The 27,731-nt window shown below is 42.4% G+C and overlaps 1 protein-coding gene across 3 annotated transcripts in view; it reads left to right on the plus strand.

The window, feature by feature from the left end:
* Positions 1–27,731, plus strand: part of PFKP (phosphofructokinase, platelet) — a 105,260-nt gene that overhangs the window by 65,590 nt on the left and 11,939 nt on the right. The window contains exons 10-17 of one of the 3 annotated variants that reach the window (XM_056519504.1): positions 1,151–1,276; positions 5,767–5,831; positions 8,345–8,414; positions 14,219–14,365; positions 14,809–14,879; positions 15,013–15,100; positions 18,200–18,352; positions 25,168–25,320. In XM_056519504.1, the coding sequence (XP_056375479.1) occupies positions 1,151–1,276; positions 5,767–5,831; positions 8,345–8,414; positions 14,219–14,365; positions 14,809–14,879; positions 15,013–15,100; positions 18,200–18,352; positions 25,168–25,320 (873 nt within the window). The remainder of the gene's footprint in view (positions 1–1,150; positions 1,277–5,766; positions 5,832–8,344; positions 8,415–14,218; positions 14,366–14,808; positions 14,880–15,012; positions 15,101–18,199; positions 18,353–25,167; positions 25,321–27,731) is intronic. The other 2 variants (XM_056519503.1, XM_056519502.1) reach the window with 2 other exon arrangements.

A 27,731-nucleotide genomic window follows, 5' to 3' on the forward strand; every position in this document is an offset into this window, starting at 1 on the left:
CAAAAACATACCTAGAATATTCAAAGACAGTCATTCCATCTGTAGCATGGACTGGTCAGCCCTTTTAACGATAAGGGATTGTGTTTCTTAGGACTCTGCTGTGTGGTGTTCCTCAGTTACTCTTACTGGAAACATGGGTATCTACACAACTGTTTATTATCATTTCCCTTGTCAATGGTACATATATATAGTCAGACACTGTCAGTGCTGAATGGAAGGTGTCAGATTATGTAGGGACACAGCCTATACAGAAGAGAAGTCCTAACACGGAGTTATCATATTATTCTCAGAATGCATGCACATCACGTTTTGAGTCTCTATTGCTCGGATACTATTTCTGAAGCTTTAATTGGTTGTACTCATGTCAGTGCATGGACCGGCACAGACACCATCCAATCCTTGGACCCGAATGTAATCAGCTAGTGACTACATTCTGGTAATTATTTTACTGTATCCAACTTTTGGATCATGGTTTACCACATTTTGTTAGTCTGATCCAAAAGTTTGATACATTGGTAAAATGATCCAAAAGTACTAAGTTACTAGCTGACTACATTCAGGTCATAGGACTGAATGACATCTGGGCCGGTCAGTTCACTGATATGATTGCAGCCGATCAGAGCTTCATAAATCGCATCCATGACATAAAGAGGAGCACAACATATTGTGAATGCCTGGAGAAGTAACAAAGAAACAGCACACATACTTTTCCTCCTGCATTCCCTGTGAAATCACAATTCTACAGTGGTATGTCAGGAATGCCGACAGTCCTTTTAGGCCTAAATGAACATTTGTTGTATTTTTTAGCTGCATTAGAACAGAAAACAAGTGAATTTAATCATCTCATGATGTAATAACATTAGAGAGTTCTCTCTTGAAACATGAGAACATTCTGGATAAGTGTTTCCCAACCAAGGTGCCTCCAGCTGTTGCAAAACTGCAAATCTCAGCATATCCGGACAGCCACCGGCATGCTGGGAGTTGTTGTTTTGCAACAACTGGAGGCGCACTGGATGGGAAACACTGCTCTAGGATTCATCTGTATTCTGTCTTGTCATAGATTCTTGATTGTATGTGTATTTATCAGGATTATATATGTACAGAACCTGCATATATGAATTATACACTTATGGTTTTCTCCTGTGTACAGGCCAGTAGGATGGGGGTAGAATGTGTCTTGGCCCTGCTTGAAGCCACCCCAGAGACGCCCGCCTGTGTGGTATCTTTATGTGGAAACCAAGCTGTCCGCCTGCCTCTCATGGAATGTGTGCAGATGGTGAGTGCTTGAGCCAGTTTAAAGCCGGGTATTAGCTAAAGCTATAGGAAACAATCACTGTGTTGAGTTTCAGTACTTGGCAGACGTTCCATGCCATGACAGTCTCTACTGTAAATACTTTTGTATGCCTTGTGTGCTGCAGTCAAATACAGATTGCTGACCAGAGGTACTGACGTAATACCTGGAGAAGGTACCTATTACAATCATTGATGTAAGAAAGGGTATGCGAAGCAGCTCTCGCAACATTTTTTCAAAATGGCTTTCCCTTAGGGTGCGTTCACACGCTATTATTAGCAGCGGGTTGCCCGCTTCGGGAAACCCGCTGTGAGTTAAGCTACCATTCATTTGAATTAGTCCGCGGAGAGTGCGCAAATCTGACACTATTGTGGACTGTCTGTGGACCCATTTAAATCAATGGTAGCGTAACTCGCAGCGGGATTCCTCCAGCGGGAAACCAGCAGCTAGTAATAGCGTGTGAACGCACCCCAAGGCTAAGTTTCCACTTGTTTTTTTTGTGGCCCAGAAAAATGCCAGAAAAAATGCCACAGCATTTTCCTGTGTTTGGTGTTTTTTTTCTTGCATTTTTTGCCTTTTTGTGGAAATTGCTTTTTTGGCCCCTTTGCCGTTTTTCCAAATTTGTTGGGTACCAAAAGAAAAGGATGCAGTAGTGATGGAAAAAATGTATTTTACGAAATTTATATTTTTTATTAATATAATTTATTTTATAATTAATATAAATTTGTATTAATTTTCAAACAGGGATCAAAAAGGGCACAAAAATTTAGCCGACAATAATAAAAATGTAGTGTGTGTTTTTTTCACTTTTTTTTAAACATTTATTTTTATATTTTTTAGGTAGTACTACTACTCCTAGCATGGAACACACTGTTCCATGATGGGAGTAGTAGTTCCTGTACTAATAGACAGATCGCCCCAGGTGTCACTCCTGACACCCGATGCGTTCGTCCATAATATAGCAGAGATGCGGAGCTCGCCCGCATCTCTGCACTATACTCCAGGCCGGCCAGTGATGTGAATAGAAATTCACATCACTCATTCATATTTTCCGACCAGAGTGGGGATTGGCTGTATCAGTTTTTTTGCCAGACTGAAAATTGTGGCATACCACTTTTTTCAGTCCAGCGACAAAACCGGATATGGTGCAGAAATGAGCCAACCGGATTCACAATCTGACTCCGGCTGGCCCATTTAAATGAATGGGATGCGACAGCCAGATGGCTAAAATGTGGTGTAAATGCACCCTTAGGCTAAGTTTCTACTTGGTTTTATTTGGGGGGGGGGGGGGGAAACGCCAAGAAAAACGTAAATTCTGCCGTCATGGTGTTTTTTCGGCCAAAAAAACGCTGCGGACATATGTTAGCTGTAAATCAATGAGAAATTGCAAAATTATTTTTCCTCGTGGCGTTTTTTCAGTTTGGTGTTTTTTTTTATACTTTTGGCATTTTTTGCAAAGTTGAGAAGTCTATGCCCAGAGTGGGGATTGGCTAGATGGTGGCAGCCAATCACCGCTCTGAGGGAAATATGAATGTTTTCTATTCACATCACTGGCCGGAGTATAGAGCAGAGATGAGAGCGATGTATAGAACTGCTCCGCATGTCTGCTATATTATGGACGATTGCATTGGGTGTCACGACTGACACCCGGGCCGATATGTCTATTAGTACAGGTACAGGAATTAAGTAATGTGATAGACAGACCCCTATTTTAATATTCAGGGACTCTATAGTAACAGGGACTTTTCCTCAGGACTGGTGCATGGCAAATGTGGTGCCAATATTTAAAAAGGGATCAAAAGGTGACTCCGGGAATTATAGACCTGTTAGTTTGACCACCGTTGTATGTAAATTGTTTGAGGGTTTTCTAAGGGATGCAATTCTGGAGTATCTTGATAAAAATAAATGTATGACCCCATATCAGCATGTCTTTATGAGGGATCGGTCCTGTCAAACTAACCTAATCAGCTTTTATGAGGAGGTGAGCTTCAGACTGGACCAGGGTGAATCACTGGATGTCGTATATCTGGATTTTTCCAAAGCATTTGATATGATTCCACATAAACGGTTGGTGCATAAAATGAGAAGGTTTGGGCTGAGGGAGAATGTGTGTAAGTGGGTAAGTAACTGGCTCAGTGATAGGAAACAGAGGGTGGTTATTAATGGTACTTATTCTGATTGGGTGACTGTTACTAGTGGGGTACCACAGGGGTCTGTCTATGGTTCTGTTCTATTAAATATATTTATTAATGACCTTGTAGAGGGGCTGAATAGTAAAGTAGCAATCTTTGGAGATGACACTAAACTCTGTAAAGCGGTAAACACAATAGAGGACAGTGCACTGTTACAAATGGATCTGGATAGGTTGGAGGTTTGGGCTGGAAAGTGGCAGATGAGGTCCAACACTGATAAATGTAAGGTAATGCACATGGGGAGGAAAAATCCGGCCTGGGATTATGTATTAAATGGGAGTACACTTGGGACAACTGACGTGGAAAAGGATTTAGGAGTTTTAGTTAACAGTAAATTTTGCTGTAGTGACCAGTGTGGGGCAGCTGCTGCCAAGGCAAATACAATCATGGGGTGCATCAATAGGGGCATAGATGCCCACAACAAGGAAATAATTCTACCGCTGTACAAATCACTAGTCAGACCACACATAGAATACTGTGTACAGTACTGGGCACCAGTGTACAAGAAAGATATAGTGGAGCTGGAGGGGGTTCAAAGACGGGCAACCAGAGTAATACGGGGAATGGGAGGACTACAGTATCCAGAAAGATTATCAGAATTTGGGTTATTTAGTTTAGAAAAAAGAAGACTTAGGGGAGACCTAATAACTATGTATAAATATATCAGGGGACAGTACAGAGATCTCTCCCATGATCTATTTATACCCAGGACTGTATCTATAACAAGGGGGCATCCTCTACGTCTAGAGGAAAGAAGGTTTCTACACCAGCACAGACGGGGGTTCTTTACTGTAAGAGCAAAAAGAGTTCAAAAGGGGTCTGGATGCATTTTTGGAGAGTAATAACATTATAGGTTATGGATTTTAGATTTATAGGGACAGGGATTTATTCTGACTGCCATATTTGGAGTCACAAATGAATTTTTACCTCTAGTATGAGGGTTTTTTGCCTTCCTCTGGATCAACTCAGTAGGGACTCATTAGGGATATAGGTTGAACTTGATGGACTTTCGTCTTTTTTCAACCTTATGAACTATGTTACTATTAGAGATGAGCGAACTTACAGTAAATTCGATTTGTCACGAACTTCTTGGCTCGGCAGTTGATGACTTATCCTGCGTAAATTAGTTCAGCCTTCAGGTGCTCCGGTGGGCTGGAAAAGGTGGATACATTCCTAGTAAAGAGTCTCCTAGGACTGTATCCACCTTTTCCAGCCCACCGGAGCACCTGAAAGCTGAACTAATTTACGCAGGATAAGTCATCAACTGCCGAGCCGAGAAGTTCGTGACGAATCGAATTTACTGTAAGTTCGCTCATCTGTAGTTACTATGTTACTCCCATCATGGAACAGTCTGTTCCATGCTGGGAGTAGTAGTACTACCTTAAAAAGGTAAAACACAGACACTTTATTAAATATTAATTAAAATTTTTAAATTTTTTTCTATCACTACTGCATCCTTTTTTATTTTTTTGGTACCCAACTAATTTTGGGTACCAAAAAAACAGCAAAGGGGCCAAAAATGCTATTTCCACTCAAATGCAAAAAACACAAGGAAAATGCTGTGACGTTTTTTTCTGCTTGGAAATTCTGTTGCAGCAGGTCCCATTATTTTCAATGGGATAAGGCTGCACCATGCACATGGTGGGCTTTCCGTGGCGGAAAAATCTGCCTCGGATATTTTGATTCCAGCCTCCGCAGAAAAAATTGACATGTCAACTGTTTCTGCAGAATATGCTTAGAAATGCATTGTAGTCTATGGAGATGGCACATTTCCATATGGTCCGACTGTCTGCAGAATGTCCAGCTGGACATTCCGCCGTGTGAACATAGCCCAAGTCTCTACACCTCTTTATAACACTCATCTTAATGTCCTAATCATTCATGTGATGCACTGATATGTATATACTGAAATCTCATCATCTAGTGCAGTGATACCCAACATGTGGCTCACCAACTGTGGCAAAACAACAACTCCCAGCATGCACAGACAGCTTGTGCCTATCAGCGCATGCTGGAAGTTGAACTTTTGCAACAGAGCCACAAATTGCATAAAAATGATCCAGTGCAAAACAAAAGGGGGCCACCCCCCAGGCATAGGAACTGGTTATACTCACAACATCTGCATTCCCTATGTCCATGTGTGGTCATGATGTGGTCAGTCTGGACAGTCAGGTCTGCCTGTGACAAGAATCCAATGACCTTTGCTACATGTTGGCTCAGAAGTAATCCTAAGAAAAATTCCTGTATAATGTGCACATTAGTATTTTTATTTTTTTCCCTAAGACTCAAGAAGTCCAGAAGGCGATGGATGAAAGAAGATTCGAAGACGCTGTAAGGCTGCGTGGAAGGTACATATCTACAACACATTTGCAGAATTTCAGGGTATGCATGTATGCAGTTTTGATGCGCTGGATTTGATGCACAGAATTTTCTGCTGCAGATTTCAATGTAAAACAAATGACTGAGCACGGCTTCTAATCTGCAGTTACAAATCCTGCGCATCAAATCTGCGCAGGATCCTGTATGTGTGAATGTACCCTGAACTTACTCTTAAAATAAATAGCTCAAATCTGCAGCATCAAATCTGCAGGATCAAATCTGCAGCAGATTAAGTATGTGTGAACGTACTCTAAGGCTATGTTCACAGTGTATAATTTTATTTTATGTGCTCAGTTTTGGTCCATAATCGAAAAAAAACGTCCACAATTTCTTTTTTTGCACCCACATTTTTGCTGTTTATGGCTATAAATGTGCACGTAAAATAAAATATGCCACTAAATTTTATATTGTGTGAACATAGCTTTAGGGTACATTCCCAAGTTGTAGATTTACTGCAGGTCATTTGGAAAAAATGTATGTTGCAGACATGCAGAAGCTCAGTTGCAGAAAATCATCAGCAGATCAACAGCATGTGAATGTGCCCCTGCACACGTACAGTATTCTGCACAGATTTGATGCGCTGGATTTTATGCTGCAGATTCCAATGTAAACTAAATGACTGAATACAGCTTGAAATCCTGCTCATCAAATCTGCGCAGAATACTGTATGTGTGAATAGACCCTTAAACAGTAAACCAAAACATTGCACAAATGTAATATGTAAGCATATAATGATAGTAAAATGTCAAGGAAAGTAAAGTCACCTATTGGGAGAACCGTGTTCCCATTACCCCTAATCTAAAGGAAGAGGCTGCCACCCATAATGTTCTTAGAGTATGTTCACATGACAAAAAATGTGCAAAATATTTGCTGGGAAAACATTCTGCACCTTTGAATTATCTGCTCAGGGACTCATTAGGGTTATAGGTGGAATTGATGGACTCTGGTCTATTTTCGACCTTATGAACTGTGTTGCTATCTGGCACTAGGACCGCTTGGAAATGCGACGTCTCATGGACAGCAATGCATTTCTGAGCAAAATCCTCAATAAGAATAGACAAGTCTATGGTTTTTACGGACCCTGAAATTGGGATATCTGCTGCAGAAACATCTGCCGTGGAACCTCCACTGTGTGCACATTGCACCAGAATCCCATTAAAATCAATGGGACTCCGCTGTAGCAGAATGTCCATGCAGAATATTCTGGTGGAATTCCGCACGGACATTCCACCATGTGAACATACCCTCAATGTCTTTGATAGAAAAATCCCTTTAGGTTCAAATGATCCTAGGCATAACAGGGATGTTGTATAGACGAGATGATCACATTAGAGCAGATTTATATGGTGGCCTGTGTATAACTGATATGATGGCATTTGTGCTCATGCCCAGGTGGCTTTTTTTCTGCTGTTCCACTTTACTGGCAGTAACTGTAAGTAGAAGCTGCATGGAAGAGAAAGCTAGTTCTACATGGCAGAGACATACCGGGAAGTCACAATAGGGCAGCATGTTGAGCTAACGTAATGTGATCTTGCAGGGTGGCATGCAGCACACCTAAGATTAAAGGGATACTCCAGTGTTTAAAAACGTATCCCCTATCCACATCATCTTCAGAAAAAGGGCTTGAATCTCCTTGCTGTGCCGTATTGGCACCTGCTCTATGCATTCTTTAGGGAAACACCCAAGATATGGGAAGCAGTTGTACATCTCTGGCGCTCCCATAAATAATTCATGGGGCATGTGCCAATCCTGCTCTACAGGAAGATTCGGGGCCCTGTTCTGGAGATTGCAGGGGTTCCAATGGTTGGACACCTACAATCACTTTTCCCCTATTCTGTGAATAGGGGGATACATTTTTAAATCTGAGAGTACCCCTTTAAGTCTTGTTGTTCCATAGGATCACTGGGGGAAATTTATCAAAACCTGAACAAAGTAAAAGTTGGCCAGTTGCCCGTAGCAACCAATCAGCTCGCTTCTTTCATTTTTAACAAGGCCTCTGCAAAAAGAAAGAAGCAATATGATTGGTTGCTATGGGCAACTGGGCAACTTTTCCTCTGGACAGGTTTTGATAAATTTCCACCATTGTGTCACAACATCCCATACGATCATGTCCCATCTCCAATACATTCTGTTATGGCTATTGGCGAAGGATAATACTTGGATTCGACTCCACATGCCAAACACCAATGAAGAGCTGCAAATGGCGACAATCTTAAACTCTGCGCTTATCAGCCGTATTAAGTCTGTCTACTTGGATGTCAGTTGGTATATAGATATTCCAATCATAGGCCTGCGGCATTCTGTTCTCTCCTCCCTATATAAATAGAGGGATAACTCCGTTTTTGCATAAATCAAGGTTCCGGCGGGTTAGACTAGATTCATCCGAATAAGGTGGAAACTATAATGTCATATATCGTTTCATTACTTTGATCTCTCTTTAGGTGAAAATGAGTGTATCAAAAATGTTTTCTTAATATTTCAGGAGTTTCGAGAACAACCTCAACACATACAAACTCCTCTCCCATAAGAAAAATATATCTGAACTTCCAAAGGTAAATAACATTTCTGTATTACTATACTACACTTACATTGCTGATACTATTTTTATATCCTACAACAGTGTTTTCCAACCAGGGTTCCTCCAGCTGTTGCAAAACTACAACTCCCAGCATGCCCGGACAGCCTTCGGCTGTCCGGGCATGCTGGGACTTGTAGTTTTGCAACAGCTGGAGGCACCCTGGTTGGGAAACACTGACCTACAAGATCATTTGTTTACATTTATTTACATTTTTACGTGTTTATATTAAGTTATATAAATATTGGGGGAGATTTTTCAATCTGTCTTATAGTACGATTCTATGTTGCCCATAGCGACCAATCACAGCTCAGCTTTCATTTTACCAGCGTAAAATGAGAAATAAAAGCTGAGCTCTGCTTGCTTAAAACAAAAAGTTTATCTTGTAATCTTACTATTTGGCTATTTTGGTCTCCCGAGATACAGTTTTTGTGTTTTTTTCTTCAAATATAGCAGGGAATCTGCTGCATTTTGGTGTGCCACACTTTTGGTGTCACAAGTCGGCCCTAAAGTCGCATGTGAGGAGGGGGAACCCCCCCCCACACATCCCCTCCATGCAAAGTTGAGTCCCTTCCAGCCTTCTACCCACCCCCGCAAGCTGCTTAAGGGTACGTTCCCACTTGGCGTATACGCAGCGTATTTCATGCTGCGCAAAATCTGCAGCAGCAGCGGTAAATATGTTGCGTATCCCCCTCGCTCACCATTCACACAGGGCTTTACGGCGGCAGCCCTATCCGTGTAGTGAGTTTTGGAGGCGGAGCCGCCCGTCACAATCACGCCGACACACGGCCCCGCCTCCAAAACTCACTACACTTTTATTATAAGGTTTTCTATTGAAGAATTAGGGGCAAAAAGTCTTATAAAAACAGCAGTTTAAGATACATTGCATTTCTTTTGACATTTTTTTCCTCCCATAGAAGTCTATAGGAGGAAAAACAGCAAGATTTCCTCAAAGTATGTCATCCCCTCAACATGCTGTGATTTTGGCAAACTGCCCTTGAGCCTATTAACGTCGCAAGATGGTGGCAAACCACCCCCTTCCCCCAAAAGAAATGCTGCACGGTTTGATGTTTCATATTCCATATTGACTCTCAGCTAACATCTGGCCAGATTGATATTATAAAGATTTTGGGGGAGATTTATCAAATCCTGTCCAGAGGAAAAGTTGCTGAGTGGCCCATAGCAACCAATCAGATCGCTTCTTTCATTTTTTAGAGGCCTTTTCAAAAGTGAAAGAAGCAATCTGATTGGTTGCAATGGGCAACTCAGCAACTTTTCCTATGGACAGGTTTTGATAAATCTCCCCCCTTTATTTTTTATAAGGGGGAGGGGGGGGTTATACACTTGGTTGCTATGGGCAACAGAGACATCATTCTCTCAGGCCACTTTTTAAATCTGCCCACAATGTATTTGTTATCTAGATATATTCCTATATGGACTTTACAATCATTACACGTGCGCTGTTCTATCACTATTTTATTGGTTTAGTATTTGAAACTAATGTTAATCTTTAATAAGATTGGAAGCAAAGGTGTTAGGCTGGATTCACATCTGCGTCAGAGGCGAACAGAGTAGGCCGGCAATAAGGTCCTGTTTACACCTTAGAATTCTGTACAGGTTCCGCTTCCAGCAAACTCCTATTGATCTCAGTGGGCTTCTAAAATAATTCCTGTGCAGAATATATCCAATCTTCCACAAAATACAATTTTGCTATGGAATTCGGTGACTATTCTCCAGGAGGCTGCTGTAAGCAGAATCCACACACAATTTCCGTGGTGTGAACGGAGCCTAAAGGAGCCTTACAGACCCCATTGACTTTAGTGTGGTCTGTTGGCTTTCTGGCTTTTATTTATTTTTTACTTTTAAATAGTGTCGAGTATGTTTTTTTCTTCTTAAGTTATTTGAACCGATTTTGGGATGGAGACCCTAAGCGGAGCTTCTGACTCAGATGTGAACCTAGCTTTACTTTTAGATTGTGCCCCCAATGCAAAATCTGTGACAAGGTCCCATATCTACCATATACCATTCTTTGTCTTCTTATGGGACAAAAGTGCTTTGGGGCCCCATTACGATTGCAACCTCTGCAGCCCCTATAGTTCCTCCCCCGATTACGAGAGAGCAGCCCTGACATAGAGAGGGGGCACTACCTCCCCATTAGTCAGGAATGGGAATATATAAAGAAAGTGGCCTATCCCTTCCTCTGTGCTGGTTCAGGCAACCCAATTCTGACAGGACGAGTATGGCGACACGATCCAGTGGCGTCAAAATGGAGATAGATATATGGGAATATGTTACTGGTGAATCCAACTCAGGACTGATGAACAATGTGTATTGTTTATCCTGCATAACTAATAACTAACCTGATAAAGTAATGATGTTCTCTTCTTCCTAACTGGACAACCAGTGTAGTGTACGTAATTTATATGTTTAATGCTCAAGACTAGCCGCCATTTCTAAATAAAGTGCTGTAATACTGCATGGGGTGGATCTATTTTAGCTTGCACGCATTCCTACTGCATGAACAAATTATATTTCTACTTGCTGGGTCCTTGCTACTATTACCCACTAACTCTTTACCAGCTCTTCTTCTCGTATCTTCTTTTTATTGTAGTAAATTAACTAACACATTTACTTCTACTTACTTTAATGCCACATGTAACCAGTGAGGGCCAAAGTATATAGGAACTCTACTCTTTCACTAGTGTTCCCCCAACTGTTGTTCTCCAGCCGGAGCAAAACTGCCAAACTGCCGAAGGCTGTCAAGGAGGGCATGATGGGAGTTGTAGTTTTGCATCGGCTGGAGAGCCACAGTTAAACACCATTAAACACCAATATTCTTTTTTTAATCTAATTAGCTCAGAAATGATCTATTTTGTTACTATAAAATGGGCAGAGCAAAGGACTTTACTGCACGCTGCTGCCAAATGCTCAATAACCCGACAGCTGTCTCTCCTCTCCCCTCCATACATATGCACACTCCACACACCTGAGCATACATGTGCTCTGAATGGAGAGAGAAGAGTAAGCCACTGCCAGACTTATTTCCCTAAAAAGCAAAAATATTGGGCATTGGGCAAAAATATTAAGTCTAAGTTTCTACTTGTTTTTTTTGTCCTGTGTTTTTTGGTTTGAAAAAAACACCTGAAAAAACTGCAGTGCAATTTCCTTGTTTTTTCATTTGTGTGGAAATAGCATTTTTGGCACCTTGGCAGTTTTTTTTTGGTACCCAAAATTTGTTGGGTACCAAAAAAAATTTAAAAAAAAGGATGCAGTAGTGATGGAAAAAAATTTATTTAACAAAATGTAATTTTTTTTATAACTAATATTTAATTAATTTTTAATAGAGTGTGTGTGTGTTTCACTTTTTTTTCTCTATTTTTTTTTACATTATTTTAGGTAGTACTACTACTCCCAGCATGGAACAGACTGTTGTCAGTCTGACACTGGTGTCAGTCTGATACCTGATGCGATTGTCCATAATGTAGCAGAGATACATCGCTCGCATCTCTGCCCTATACTCTGGCCAGTGATGTGAGTAGAACATCACTCATTCATATTTTCAGTGGTGATTGGCCGGATGGTTGCAGCCAATCACAGCTCTCAGAGGGAAATATGAATAAGTGGCCGGCCGGAGTATAGTGCAGAGATGTGAGTGCTGTATAGAGCCGCTCCGCATCTCTGTAATAGACAGGACGATCGCAGCGGGTGTCAGGAGTGATACCTGCTGTGATCTGTTCTTACCTGCATGTACTACTACTCCCAACATGGAGCACACTCTGCTCCATGATGGGAAATGTAGTACCTGCAATAATAGACAGATCGCGGCGAGTGTAACTTCTGACACCTGTTGCGATCTGTCTATTAATGCAGGTACTACAGCTCACAGTATGGAGCAGAGTGTGCTCCATGTTGGGAGTAGTAGTACCTGCAGTTAAGGAAAGATCACAGCGGATGTCACTCCCAACACCCGCTGTGATCCTCCTGTATAATGTATAGATGCGGGCAGCCGCTCTTCTATAGTCCCCTGCACTGACGTATATATACACCTATTCATATTTCCCACAGAGAGTTGTGATTGGCTGGAACCATCTGGCCAAACAGCTAGAAATATGAATAAGTGTATATATACTTCAGTGCAGGGGACCATAGAAGAGCGGCTGGCCGCATCTATACATTATACAGGAGGATCGCAACGGGTGATCTGTCAATTAGTACAGGTACTACTACTCCCATCATGGAACAGTGTGTTCCATGCTGGGAGTAGTAGTACTACCTAAAAACATGTAAAAAGTAAAGAAAAAAAAGTGAAACACACACACACTACTTTTTTATTCCCAGCTACATTTTTAGGTCCCTGCCCGCCCACATAAATTGATCCCTGTTTAAAAATTAATAACAATTTTGTAATAAAAAAGATAAATTTCGTTAGATACAATTTTTTCCATCACTACTGTATCTTTTTTTTTTTTTTTTTAAATGGTACCCTCCGAAATTTTATTAAAAAAGGTATCTCCATCACTTGGATCACTAAAGTCCAAAAGAGAATAAAAACCGCCTGAAAAAATGCCAAAGTTAAAACCCACATGGCGTTGTTCTTGGCGTTTATTTTACTTCCATAGACTTCTATGGGAGAAAAACGCCACAATTTCAGGGGAAAAAACGCCAGTGGCTCAACATGCTGCGGCAGAATTGGCTTTTTTCTTGGCGTTTAAAAAAAAATAAAAAACAAGTAGAAACTTAGCCTAAATCCAACCTGCCTGAATTTTTTATCCTCCCAAATCTGCTGTCAGGGAGAAAGTCGGAAGGCTCCAAGGGTACGTTCACATGGGTGGATTTATTTGCGGGTTTCCGGCTGCATATTTGAAAGGGGGCGGGCTCTTTTCGGCTGTCCGCAGCAGATTTTCCGCTGCGGAAAAGCTGCCGCAAGCCCCTATGAAATTAGTAGTGTCTGCAGCGGATTTTCTGCTGCGGAAATTACGTAGCGGAAAATCTGCTGCGGACAGCTGCCTGCCCCCTTTCAAATACGCTGCGGAAAACTGGTAAATAAATCTGCCCGTGGGAACGTACCCTTATACACATTAGATGGCTAGCTGTTCTCCCTGAAATCATTTTGTTATATAAAACATTACATATTCAGTTGGGCGACAATACCTAGTTAGTATCGATTTTTACTCTACCAATAGGACTACTTTAGGTAGGAGCTACATGGCTATTTTGGCTGCAACAATGGTGGCACAGCCAAAGATCACTGAGTTGTGGTTTAAGGGGTACTTCAGTGGAAATTATATTTTTTTTAAATCAACACATGCCAAAAATGTTAACAGATTTGTAAAATACTTCTATTTGTAAATCTTAATCCTTCCTGTACTTATCAGCTGCTGTATACCACAGAGGAACTTATTTTCTTTTTAAATTTATTTCCTGTCTGACCACAGTGCTCTCTGCTGACAAATCCCTATAGCAAACCTATCCTGCTCCTCTCTCCTTCTGCTTGACACGGACAGAGGTGGCAGCAGAGAGCACTGTGGTTAGACACAAAAGAACTACACAACTTCCTCTGGAGCATACAGAAGCTGATAAGTACTGGAAGGAGTAAGATTTTTATATAGAAGTAATTTACAAATCTGTTTAACTTTTTGGCATGAGTGGATTTAAAAAAAAAAAAAATTGTTGTGAGATTTGTGTAAACACAATGCTTTTGACTGTGTTGTGTTCATTAGCTACTTTTCAGCCAGCTTTTCTTGCCATCGGTTCTATATAATTTTCAATTTTTCCTTATAGAGTAACTTCAATGTGGCTGTGTTGAACGTGGGCGCTCCTGCTGCTGGAATGAATGCTGCCGTCAGATCTGCCGTGAGGGTGGGAATCACTGAAGGACACAAAATGTTCGCTGTAAATGATGGTTTTGAAGGATTTGCCAAGGGACAGGTGAGCATATCATAGTTACCAATAATTTTGAAAAATTGGGACATTTAAAGGGGAACTCCTGTACTTAACGGGTAAGTGTCTGAACGCAGGGGGTCCAACCGATGGGACCCCCACAATCTCCTGTCTGGCGCCTCTGAATATTTGTTGGAGCACCAGTTCTTCTTGTGTATGGGTCAGCGGTGGTATACAGGACCCCTGTCTATGAAAGAGCCAGAGATACACGAGTGTTGTGCTCGTGTATCTCCGCTCTCCCATAGATATACATGAAGGAGGCGTGTTGACCATCACTTTGTACCGTGAGGTTGAGGATAAGATGCTAAGTACCAGAGGTCCCCTTTAAGCCCAACCCAGAACCAATTCCATGGGTGACCCATGGGTAGCCTCATCTGGCACTGCCCTTATCCCCAATTAATGTTTAGAGTTGTTTTATTTTTCCTTCATAGATTCAAGAGATAAAATGGGGAGGTGTTGGCGGCTGGACCGGCCAAGGGGGATCTCTCCTGGGCACCAAAAGGTAATTTATGTACACAGTGAATATTTTTCTACATTATTCTTTCATACGGCATATAATGACGATCAGACTTCAGTTACATGGCTGGGAGACTTGGCAGCAATACAGTAAATCAAATTTTCTTTTCACGTTACAGAACTTTACCTGCAAAATATTTTGATCAGATTGCTGAACAGATACGTGCAAATAACATCAATGCTTTTCTTGTCATCGGGGGGTTCGAGGTACATTTCTGTCCACTCATGAATATTTATTTTCTTTCTCTGTTATAGTTTACTCTTCTTGTTAAGTATGAGGCTAACAAAAGTGGTTTATTTTCCTCCATTTACCTTTAGTGAATCTACACTAATATATTAGGAAATGGTATAAATAACAATTCCCTTTTAAATCTATGCTTAAACTGTCAGAAAATGCTGACATGATATTTAGGCTGGTGTCATTTTTGGAAAACTGTCACTGTGTTTTTTTATTTTGAGCCAAAGCCAGAAATGGATCCAAGCAGGAAGTAGAAGAGAAGAAATGAGAAGACAAGTTGGTTCTTCATACAGTATGTTCTGTTCCTTTTGGGTCCACTTCAGGCTTTGGATCAAAAACTGCCATGTAAAACAAATAGAATATCAGTGGCATATGACATTAAAGGGGTACTCCACTGCCCCAGCATTCGGAACATTTTGTTCCGAACGCTTGGAGCAGGCGGCAGATGTCGTGACATCATGGTCATGCCCCCTCAATGCAAGTCTATGTGCAGCACCCGTCGTTTGTTTAGAACACTGGGTGCGGGCAGCAGGGGTCATGCCGTCACACCACGCCCCCTCAATGCAAGTCTATGGGAGGGGGCGTGGCGGCCCTCCCATAGGTTTGCATTGAGGGGGCCTGATGTGACGGCATGACCCCTGCCGCCAGCACCCAGTGTTGTAAACGAACGACGGGTGCTGCACAGAGATGGCGGGGGTCCCAGCTGTGAGACGCCCGCGATCAGACATCTTATCCCCTATCCATTGAATAGGCGATAAGATGTCTAGGAGGGTAGTACCCCTTTAACACCTGATAGGTAGGGGTCTCAGGAATGATCTCTTGACCCTATTCTGACAGGTGAGACATTTGCTGTATCCTGGTAGATCTTGTATGGTGAGTTGGCCATGCATGTCCATGACTCTCTCCATTCAAGTACATGGGAGTTATAGAAATTGCAATACACCATATATATCAGTGTACTTTAAATAGGCACTATCACTTTAAAAGACATGCCAAATGTTTTGATCAGTTGGAGCCTGAACACTCAGCGTGCAAAACAGGTCCCCTGCTATCTATCTGCCACATGACTGAGACAAACTTACTTGCTCTGAGAATTTCTAACTCAATTTTGTCGCATGGAAACTCCAGGTGGAATCCACTTTGAAGCATCCTCCCATTGCTGTCAGTGGGATTCCGCTACCAAATTTCAACTGGAAAAAAAAACATGTTCATCCTTTTGATGGAATTCCATGTGACCTGCATGTTCGTGTTGACTGCACAGGTCCCAGGAGCGGCGGCGGCGGCGCCTGGTGCACTGTGATCTCTGCCTGGAGTTTGTGTGAAAGTATCCTAAGTGTATACAGAGAGTGGGGAGAGAGTAGAGCTCAGTGATTGTTCTAGTGATCGGGATTTTAACATTCAGATCCCAACCGATCAAAACCTTTGACCTGTCTGTAGGACAAATCAACAGTTTTTTAAAGCAAGAGGTACACTTAAATTATTTTTAAGAAGTAAATCATGTTTATTTATCCATATAAAGCTATGTTCACATCACAAAAGCTCCTAGCGTTTGTGCTAAAGATATCCCTAGGAACTAATTAGCTGACTTATGCCCTAAGAGTGTCCTTTCGGGCTCCCTCAGCCCAGTATATGTTGATATACCACCCCCCAGTAAAAAAAATAAATAGCATACAAAGTGTGTATTTAATATGGGAGCCTTTCAAAAGGAGAACTCCAGCCCAAACTAACTTATCCCCTATCCACAGTAGCTGATTGTGGGGGGGGTCCGACTGCTGGGACCCCCCACGATCTCTAAAAGCGGGACGCGGCTCTGAGAAGCATGTGCTGCAGATGGCATGTACTTCTTTCATTTCTGTGGGAGCTCCAAAGAGACCAGAGTACAGCACTGTGGTATCTCCGGTGCTCCCATAGAAATGAATGGGTTTTACCTTCACCCCCCTCGCCCCATATAGTGCTCGTGATCATCCTAACGTTGTTTATTGTCTTTCCCATGTCTACAAAATATCAGATTCTGGGTCATGGGGATTCTACTATCTGTTTGCTCCGATGGTTTCCATTTTCTTCTGTCAGACTTCACCATGGCGATCTCATTGCTTATGTTCTGTTTCTGTGCCTTTGATAAGTGTGAACCACTTGCATTGCATTGTACTGCTTTCTTATGTTCCTGCTGATTTTTCTTGTACGTCTTTATAATTCCTAAAACAAAAAAAATTAGAGTCTACAAAAAAATAAATAAAATTGGAGTGTGTGCTGTCTACCGATAGATCACACGCGCTTCACTGTCAGCCGGGTTCCCGTACCAGAGATCCACAATCAGGATAGGGGATCAGTTAGTTTTGGCTGGAGTTCTCCTTTAACAAATGGATTCCTCTGTGGACAACCAATCTCAGGCCTCTGTCGGAGGTGTCTGTCAGGAGCTTTGGGGAAGATTTATTAAAACCTGTGCAGAGGCAAAGTTGCCCAGTTGCCCATAGCAACCAGTCAGCTTACTTCTTACATTCTTAACAAGGCCTCTGAAAAATGAAAGAAGCGACCTGATTGGTTGCTATGGGCAACTTTCCTTTCCACATGTTTTGATAAATCTCCCCCTTTATCCTGGTGCTTACGTCAAACAAAGCCCATTAACATGATGTGAACAGGGCCTTATTTATGTTCTGTTTTTATGTGTTCTTACATGTGTTGACAATCATGTTTTATTGTCTTTTTGATTAGCATTATGTTTTATTGTCTTTTTGATTAGCATTATGTTTTATTGTCTTTTTGATTAGCATTATGTTTTATTGTCTTTTTGATTAGCATTATGTTTTATTGTCTTTTTGATTAGCATTATGTTTTATTGTCTTTATGGTCAGCAGTCTGTTTTTTGTCTTTATTTATGATCAGCATTCTGTTCTATTATGTTTTATTATGCTTTGTCTTTTACTGTGTGTAGTGGTTCCTTCCCAAGTATATCTGTGTGCTGTGGTAGAAATGGCGTTTTCCCGTGGCCCCTTAAGCTCTATATTCCCCCTCTACAACCACTGTGTCTCTTTTTTATTTCCTCCCTGCACTGCGCCCGTGCCTCTCAGGCCTACTTGGGACTGATGGAACTGACTGTTGCCCGAGGGAAATATGATGAATTCTGTATCCCAATGGTTATGGTCCCTGCTACTGTCTCCAACAATGTGCCGGGTTCAGATTTCAGCATTGGCGCAGATACTGCTCTGAACACTATAACAGATGTAAGTTTAATCTGACTCACTTGAGTGCACTTACTTATCTCACACAGCACTGTCATCCCATGACTGTGGTCTTATTTATCAGAGTTTAAAAAAAATCTAGATGCATCTGAGGCCCGGGGAGAGACCCTTTATATCTGAAATGCCCATCTGTCCACCCAGCCTCACCTACAGTATGTTCAACCTTCAAATTTTCTGCTTTATAGGTGGCACCAGACTACGAAGCAGACACATTTCTAGTAAAGACCTATAAGGGTATGTTCACTCGCTGGAATATTCCGCACGGACATTCTGCTGCAGCAGAGTCCCATTGATTTCAATAGGATTCTGCTGCACTTTGCACATGGTGGAATTTCCCTGGAAATCCGATAAGACATGTGTTTTCTTTATGCAGATTTCGCCCGATAATGCGCTGCCATCTATGAGACAGCGCATTTCCTAGTGCCCGTCAGAACTTTCAAATGTGCGGCATGTCCGCCCGTGTTTTCCAGGTGGACATTCCGCTAATTTTCCTACCGTGCGAACATACCCTAACAGTGTTTCCTAACCAGGGTGCCTTCAGCTGTTGCTAAACTACAACTCCCAGCATGCTGGGAGTTGTAGTTTTGCAACAGCTGGAGGCACCCTGGTTGGGAAACACTTACCTATAATATAGCTGCCTCAGCCCATTTTTAATCCCAAACCTGGCTTATTCCCTAAAGTAATATCTCATTTTGGACATGCAAACTCTGATCAATAAAGCCACAAGTAACACCCCATGAAGGTGAGTATTGCATGCTGCATGCTTAACGCTGTTTGCACTCTCTTTCTTGCTGCGCATTGTCACCTCATGACTGCACATGGCTGGTAGCGTCAGCTTAGTAGACCTCTAGATTGCTAGCATTTATTTTACGCCATTGTTCTGCAGCTCAATTGCTTGCCTGTAGTAAAGCCAGTGAATGCTGTTTGGTGGCATTCTGCTAAAGCTATCCTGTAAAACCAGTTGCTTTACAAAGCAATAAGGCATGTTGAGAAAAGTACCGTATGCTGTGACCTTCGTGAGCGAGTATGGATCAGTACTGGACATCCAGCTACGACTTCTGGGTCCATCTTTACTGTTTCTCAAGTATGCAAACCTCTGTAGAAATGTCATTCTTATTCTTGGTCTAGTAGAAGAGTCCAAGGATCCAGCAAGATTATTGTTGGCTGTGGTCTGTGGTCATGGAATGGACTTTGAGTTTGCGTTGTCCTACTTGTCTATAGCATGGTTTTTATTTTTGGTCCTAAGGATATACGGTTGAGAAAAGTATCCCTAATGGGGGCATTTATAATTCCCTGCACCAGCACCAAAGGGCAGAATTGCACACATTTTTGGCGCACACCCACCTACAAAAAATTCTGCACAAAAACAGGGCTTGCCAAAAAGTTTGTGCAATTTTGCCAATCTGCACTGGCACAGGGAATGATAAAGTGCTTTAGCTTTACCAGGTAAAAGTTATTCTTAAAGGAGTAGTGTACTCCCACAGAGATACATGGAGGAGGTGTGTCGGCCGCAGCTTCCTGCGGGGATCGGAACGGTCGCTTCCGGAAAAATGCCGGGGCCCCGTTCAGGAGATCGTAGGGGGTCCCAGAGGTCGGACCCCCCAGCGATCTATAACTTATCTCCTATTCAAAGGATGCACTACTCCTTTAAGAGGTTGTATGGCAGTGTTTTACAACGTACAACACTGTTGTATGGAAAACTTCTGCCTTTGTTTCGAGAAACAGCACTGTGGGCTGTGTGGATTTGGTATTGTAGCTAAGGTCAAACAAATGGAGATGAGCTACTATACCAGACACCGGCCATGATTCAGAATGACTGTTTATGGGAAAAAGCTGATCTTTTATCCTAATCCCCCTGCCCAATCTGCATTTAGCATGTTATAGAGCAGGAGGATCTGAGCAGATTGGGTGTATGATTAAAGGGGTTATCTTGAAATAGAAAAACACAGCTAATTTCTTCCAAAAACAGCTCCATGCCTGTCCCCAGGTTGTGTGCGCTATTACAACTTGGCTCCATTCGCTTCAATGGAACTGAGCTGCAGAAACACACAGCGTTTTTTTTTAAAGAAAGATGCTCTATCCCTGGATAACCCCTTTAGGCTAAGTTTCCACTTGTTTTTTTTTACTGGCAGTTTTTAGATATCTGCCACTGCAGTTTTTGAGCCAAAGTCAGAAGTGGATCCATAAGGGAGGAGAAGTGTAAGTCCTTCCTTTATATGTCCTATTCCTTTTGAATACAATTCTGGCTTTGGCTCAAAAACTACAGTGGCAGTATTCCAAAAACTCCCAGAAAAAAAACAAGTGGAAACTTAGCCTTAAGATCCATGGGCCTGCAGCACATTTGTACATGTTGTGTGGACTATGTTGTAATACTTCTTTTTAGAGAAGGTGTTTTTACCTTGATTCAGTTTGCTGAAATCTGTGCTGCTGCTATACAGAATGATATATAGTTTTGTGGTAAAAGTTCCTGGATAACTCGTCCTATATTCATGTGAATGTTTGTTTATTTTTGGGTTAAGTGATCAAGTGAGTGGTCCTACTCAGTGATTCACAGCTTTCTTTATATGCACACTTATACACAGATAGGCCAACATTTATCATTGTCTTTAGACAATTTTTTGTGTCTACAAAAAGCTCAAAAAAGGCGAAAGCAGGGTTTATTTGCGCCTTTTTTGCGCCTTTTGGTTTACACATTTCTGCTGATTTTGAGTTGCAATCCACTGATTTTGGCAATACACATGATATGGAAGGGTTTTATGAACTGCGCCTTTTTGTAAAAAGGTGCAAAAAAGGTTCAAAGCCACTGAAAAGTCTCTAAAACTACACCAGCCCAGACTTAGCTTAGCTTTTTGGTATATGTGAATAGAGAAATTTCAGAAAATGTGGACCATTTAATGAATTTGGTGCTCCTACACATTACCAGCACACAAAAAAAGTGTAGAAAAATGCTTTACTTACACCTACAATGATAAATGCTTCACTTACACCTACAATGATACATGCTTCACTTACACCTACAATGATACATGTTTCACTTACACCTACAATGATAAATGCTTCACTTACACCTACAATGATAAATGCTTCACTTACACCTACAATGATAAATGCTTCACTTACACCTACAATGATAAATGCTTCACTTACACCTACAATGATAAATGCTTCACTTACACCTACAATGATAAATGCTTCACTTACACCTACAATGATAAATGCTTCACTCACACCTACAAAGATCAATGCTGGCCATAGTGTCAATCACTGATCAGCCCGCGTGACTACAAAGCAATTGACAGCTATCTGTGTTCGTGTCGACAGAGCTGTCAATCACTGAATAGGACCGCCCACATGACTACTTAGCCCAGTGTGAGATTTACATGAAAAGATGAAAATGAATTTTGGAACTTTTCCTACAAAGTGATATATCAATCTGCTCAGCATCTCCTGCTCTTTAACATGATGTCTGCAGATTGGACTGTATGTTCACTGTGATAGGTTTCCCTATCAGATATTCACCTCAAGACTGTTATGGTCGAGCCCACCTTAGTATAGCTGTACCTGTTTAGTATAGTTTTTTCTGAAGCTGACTTTCTTCAGACAAGACACAAATACAACAAACCCACATGCAGTTGCTGTAAAGACCCTATAACTATGCATTTCTATCAATAAAGCATGGGTGATAAGTTGTTTCTAACCATGGGAAGTTCTTAACGTGCAGTCGTAAACTAATAGGTAATAGACTTTATACAGCTTATACAGATTTATAATCCTTTCTTATGCTGCCTGTGCTCTTCCTTTTGCTACACAACCCATAACACACTGATATATGGATGCACTCAGCATTTCTGCCTCAATATATATAACGTATGGAGGCTACAGAAAGAATGAATGCTCCATAATGTCCCCCTTTTAATGCTTCCATAATTATATGACCATGATTCTAAGACTCAGTGTTTCCCAACCAGGGTGCCTCCAGATGTTGCAAAACTACAACTCCCAGCATGCCCGGACAGGCTTTGGCTGTCCAGGCATTCTGGGAGTTGCAGTTTAGCAACACCTGGAGGCACCCTGGTTGGGAAACACTGTTCCAACTGGACACCCAAAGAACAAAAACACTAATTTTATTCTGTATACTTATCTTACTGTTTTACGCTTTTTAACCAGCAATCTTAAAATTATCCAAATAAAAGTAAAACAATAAGGACGAGTAAAGAGTTAAAATGCTATGACCAGAGAAAGTGTGATGCGATAGGTACCCTGTATAATCATTAAGATTAAAGGGGAACTCCAGCCCAAATTAACTTATTCCCTATCCACAGGATTGGGGCATGTCTATGGGAGCGCTGGAGATTCTAGAGTGCTGTACTGGGGCCTCTTCGGAATGGATGGAGTGCGTACCGCACACGTTCCCCACTGAGAACCAGGGTCCCGTTCCAGAGATCACGGGGAGTCCCAGCTGTCAGACCCCCTGCGATCAGCTATTTATTCCCTATCCTGTGGATAGGGGATAAGTTTGTTTTGGCTGGAGTTCTCCTTTAAGGCTACATCCACACTGCAGAATGTACGTGCGGAGAAATTATGTGTGGACATTCTGTGCCCTGCTCCAACATGCGCCATCACCATTGACGGCAATGCCTTCCCGTTCAGATTCTGCCGAAAAAACTAACTTGTTTGGCTACATTCACACTACGGAGTTTGCATGTGTAGAAATTCTGCTCGGAAACCCTGGTGCAGCAGCTTCTTGTTTTCCTTAATAGGATTTTGCTGCACTGTGCACATTATGTAAATTCAAACTCCGGTTGGGAGACACTGCCTTAGGCTATTTGTTATTTGTGCAGAATGTCCTCCTGTGTCCACACATTGCACTGATTTTGCGGTACTAGAACTGTTCAGAAGTGCGCCGTCTACACTGACGGCAATGCATTTCCAAGCGGAATCCGCAGACACATTCAACCAGTTAAAGGAGATATGCGGCGAAAATGTTTTAACTCATCCTGTTCCTGGGCTGTTAAAATAAAAAACTTTAACTCCCCTTCCTACGTCTCCCCGTTGCGGAGATATCGGGTCCCGTTCCTCCGCAGCTGCAGGTCTTCTGGCTTCTTAGGCTTGGCTGGTGATAGGCTGAGCATCATGTAAGGAGCTCGGGCCCCGCCTTCTCCCTGCTGCCCGGGCTCCTTACATTACAGTGTGCTCAGCCTATCATCGGCCGAGGCGGGACATCGCTGTGGCCGGTGATACGCTGACGGCTCTGTGACGTTTCGAGCCTAAGAAGCCAGCAGCACTGGGGGAACGGGACGCCGATATCTCCGCAATGGGGGAACGTAGGAAGGTGAGTTAAAGTTTTTCTTTTTTAATTTTTTCAGCCCGGGCACAGGATGAGATAAAACATTTTCGCCACATATCTCCTTTAAATGCTTCTGCCGGAATCAGGATTAACGTGGCAGAAAAAATTACACCGTGTGCACAGTGCAGCAGAATCCCATTAAAATCAAGCAGAAGAGGAATTTCCAAACAGAATATTCTGCTCCAATTCTGCCGTGTGAACATAGCCTTAGACTGTAGTTTCTTTGTTGTTCACAGCGCACTGGATAATAACTAACCAGGTTTGGATTATTAAAAAGGTTGTCTGATCCGGCAGGGAAATATCAAAACCGAAAGCTCCCGTATCTCAGCCTGCCCGGCGCTGAAACCAATTCACATTAATGAGCAGACTGGAGTCAGACAGTGACTCCGGTCGGCTCATTTTTGCCCTGTTTCTGGTTTTGTGACCAGACCTAAAACCGTGGTGTACTACGGTTTTAGGTCCGGTCACAAAACCGGATACAGGGCAAAAATGAGCCGACCGGAGTCACTATCTGCATCTGGAGTGGGCGGCGGCATGGAAGCCTGCGCTATGACCACTGGAAAATGCGCTGTGTTAAAATACGTTATTGCTGTCCGGGGGGGTTGAGGTCTGGAATTTCTGCAGCGGGACGTCTGCCGCAGACATTCCTTACTCTGACTGGTGTAGCAGAATCCCATCAAGAACAATAGGAGGCTGCTGCACTGTATTCTCCAAGTGGAATTCCACACAATACGTTAATGTGAATGGGCCATTACTGTTCATGGGGGATTTCAGCTGCTAGACAACCGGTGACCAGACTATTTTTAGAAGATGAAGACAACCCCTTTTGTCTAAAAATAGAATATAAAAAGGGCAAATATGAAGAATAGGTACAATAAGTGGGCACTTAAAGGGCACTAGAAAAAGAAATAGCAAGGCACCAAGTGTCAGCATGCCAAGATAAAAGCATGCTAGCTTTAGATAGATGCCAATTGTGCCGATTTCTCCATCGGTCTCTAGAAATAGAAATGTTTAACTCTTTACTCTCGTCCTTTTTTGCCGCCCAACAATAACAAACAATAATACGCTCTTAAAACTAACACCACTTCTCCACTTCTGCTAATTTTTATGCCAAAAACATCACAAATCTTCTCATAAGCCTTTAACCTATTTTTCGCTCTGTATGGGGCAGTCTTCTAAATCCATTTCAGATCTTACTTGCGCCAATGCGACCCCAGTGCACTTTTTTTTCTCTCCCCTCCCCCCATTTTGGCACGGCAGTATTGCTGAACATTATCAAGCTATTAACAGTTAACAGAGTCAACACCAAAGTGCCTATACAGCAGATAAGTTCCCGAGGTTACCGCCTCCTTATGATTTCGGGAAGCCAAACCTCCCCAGCGCACAGAAGGAGCCACTAACACGCGTACATTAATCGTCCGCTAAGCACATATCTATGCCGCCACCGCAGGCTTTTGAGAGTTTGCTGCAGTTAGCTGAGGCTCGGGGCATCTATGAAGAGTTTTGCATCCCCATGTGCATTGTGCCCGCCACCATAAGCAACAATGTCCCTGGCACTGACTTAAGTCTTGGCGCTGACACTGCACTCAATGCCATTATGCAGGTAAGACGTCTTTACTTTTTTAACACTTTAAGATGGCGTCATGCCCACAGGATCATTGCTGAACTCATTTCAGTCTGTGATTCATGAATGATATGACTATAAATGTAAATTATAATATATGTTTTTTTTTTTTTTATGGCAGACTATACGTAAAATAGTCTCCTTCTTGTAGATTCTCCTGTTTTTGCTTTTTATAAATAGTGCTGCGAGTGTCTCCTCAATAAGTCACATCACTTTATTTTTGTTTCTAAAGGTTTTATTGGGTTTTCAAATATTACAGATAAATAACCGGGCATACCTGGAAACAAGTAACAGAGCGCAAAAACAAAAGCGCAAATAACCATAATATACATCAGTGAAAAATATATACTGTGTACAGAAACAATGGCCCAGATTTATCAATCTGTCTGAGACAGAAAGTGGATTGATTTTCCCAAGCAGCCAATCACGGCTCAGCCTTTATTTTACCAGATTTCCTTAAGATATAAAACATGAGCTGTGATTGGTTACTCCACTTTCTGTCTCAGACAGATTGATAAATCAGGGCCAATGTGTACAGGATGAGGATACTGTGTCAGATCACTTTAATGCAGTGTTTGCCAACCAGGGTGCCTCCAGCTGTTGCAAAACTACAACTGTCAGCATGCCCGGACAGCCAGGCTGTCCGGGCATGCTGGCAGTTGTAGTTTTGCAACAGCTGGAGACACCCTGGTTGGGAAACGCTGCTCCAATGCTTCAGATAGAAGTTTAGTCTGCTTAGACTGTTTAAAGTAACAGGGTGGTCAGGGGCCCATTGTGATGCTATAGTAGGTACTCCAGTCTGGGCAAGGGATAGTATATTGCTAGGATATGGCATTGCTGATTGGTGGGAACCCGACTAGAGAGTCAAACCATTCATAAGAGTGAAGGGACCTCTTGCACAATGTTGCTTCTTTTAGTATCTCATTAACATTCAAGCGAATAGGACCGCGTTACAGCACCTGCGTAGCACATGAACGGCTGTGGCATTGTGCATGAGAGAATCCAGAAGGAACCACGTGCCCCACTCAGCACTGCTTTGTTATAGCAATCATTGGCACTCAACTCATCAGCATATGCTAGTGATATCTTGTAACCTAAATTGTACCTGTTGTTTGCAAAAACTTTTAAACACAATGTAGATAATACCATTATATGTATATTTGTAATATACATTGGTTAAAACATTTGCATATTTTGGGCGAAAAAAATGTGGCCCCTGCAGCTATTGCCTGTGTGTCTCTATGAGGTGACCAAAAGGGCGGGACAAGCAGGGCTCTGTGCAGAGCCCTGCTTGTCCTCAGTACACAGAGCCCTGATTGTCCTCCGTACACAGAGCCCTGCTTGTCCTCCGTGTACAGAGCCCTGCTTGTCCTCCGTGTACAGAGCCCTGCTTGTCCTCCGTGTACAGAGCCCTGCTTGTCCTCAGTGTACAGAGCCCTGCTTGTCCTCAGTGTACAGAGCCCTGCTTGTCCTCAGTGTACAGAACCCTGCTTGTCCACAGAGTACAGAGCCCTGCTTATCCTCAGTGTACAAAGCCCTACTTGTCCTCAGTGTACAGAGCCCTGCTTGTCCTCAGTGTACAGAGCCCTGCTTGTCCTCAGTGTACAGAGCCCTGTTTGTCCTCAGTGTACAGAGCTCTGCTTGTCCTCAGTGCACAGAGCCCTGCTTGTCCTCAGTGCACAAAGCCCTTCCTGTCGTCATTGAACAAAGCCCTGCTTGTCCTCAGTGTACAGAGCCCTGCTTGTCCTCAGTGTACAGAGCCCTGCTTGTGCTCAGTGTACAGATCCCTGCTTGTCCTCAGTGTACAGAGCCCTGCTTGTCCTAAGTGTACAGAGACCTGCTTGTCCTCAGTGTACAGAGACCTGCTTCTCCTCAGTGGACAGAGCACTGCTTGTCCTCAGTGCACAGAGCCCTGCTTGTCCTCAGTGCACAGAGCCCTGCTTGTCCTCAGTGTACAGAGCCCTGCTTGTCCTCAGTGTATATAGCCCTGCTTGTCCTCAGTGCAGAATGAGGGAGAGATCAATCATGGCCACTGGGGTGGGGAGAAGCTGATGGGGACCACCCTGATGACTGGTGGTTAGGCAGCGAGATAGTGATGACAGGTTGTCTTTAAGTGGAGACATATCACTAGCATATGCTGATCAATTTAGACCGTAATCATTTTTACAAAATAAGGGGTGCTCAGCAGGGCACGTGGTTCTTTCTGGATTCTTCCATGCACTATATAGGTGCTGCAACTCTGCCCTATTCACTTAAATGTTTGTGAGATAAAGACAGAAGCAACATTCACTCATCGGAATATGCTGCAATTATAATTATGATTTTTTTATGAATAAAATTCTAAGGAAAAAAAAAAAAATATGTTAACAAATTTTCCAATGTGTGAATCC

The sequence above is a fragment of the Hyla sarda genome, chromosome 5 (genome assembly GCF_029499605.1).
Source record: "Hyla sarda isolate aHylSar1 chromosome 5, aHylSar1.hap1, whole genome shotgun sequence".
NCBI classification, from domain to species: domain Eukaryota; kingdom Metazoa; phylum Chordata; class Amphibia; order Anura; family Hylidae; genus Hyla; species Hyla sarda.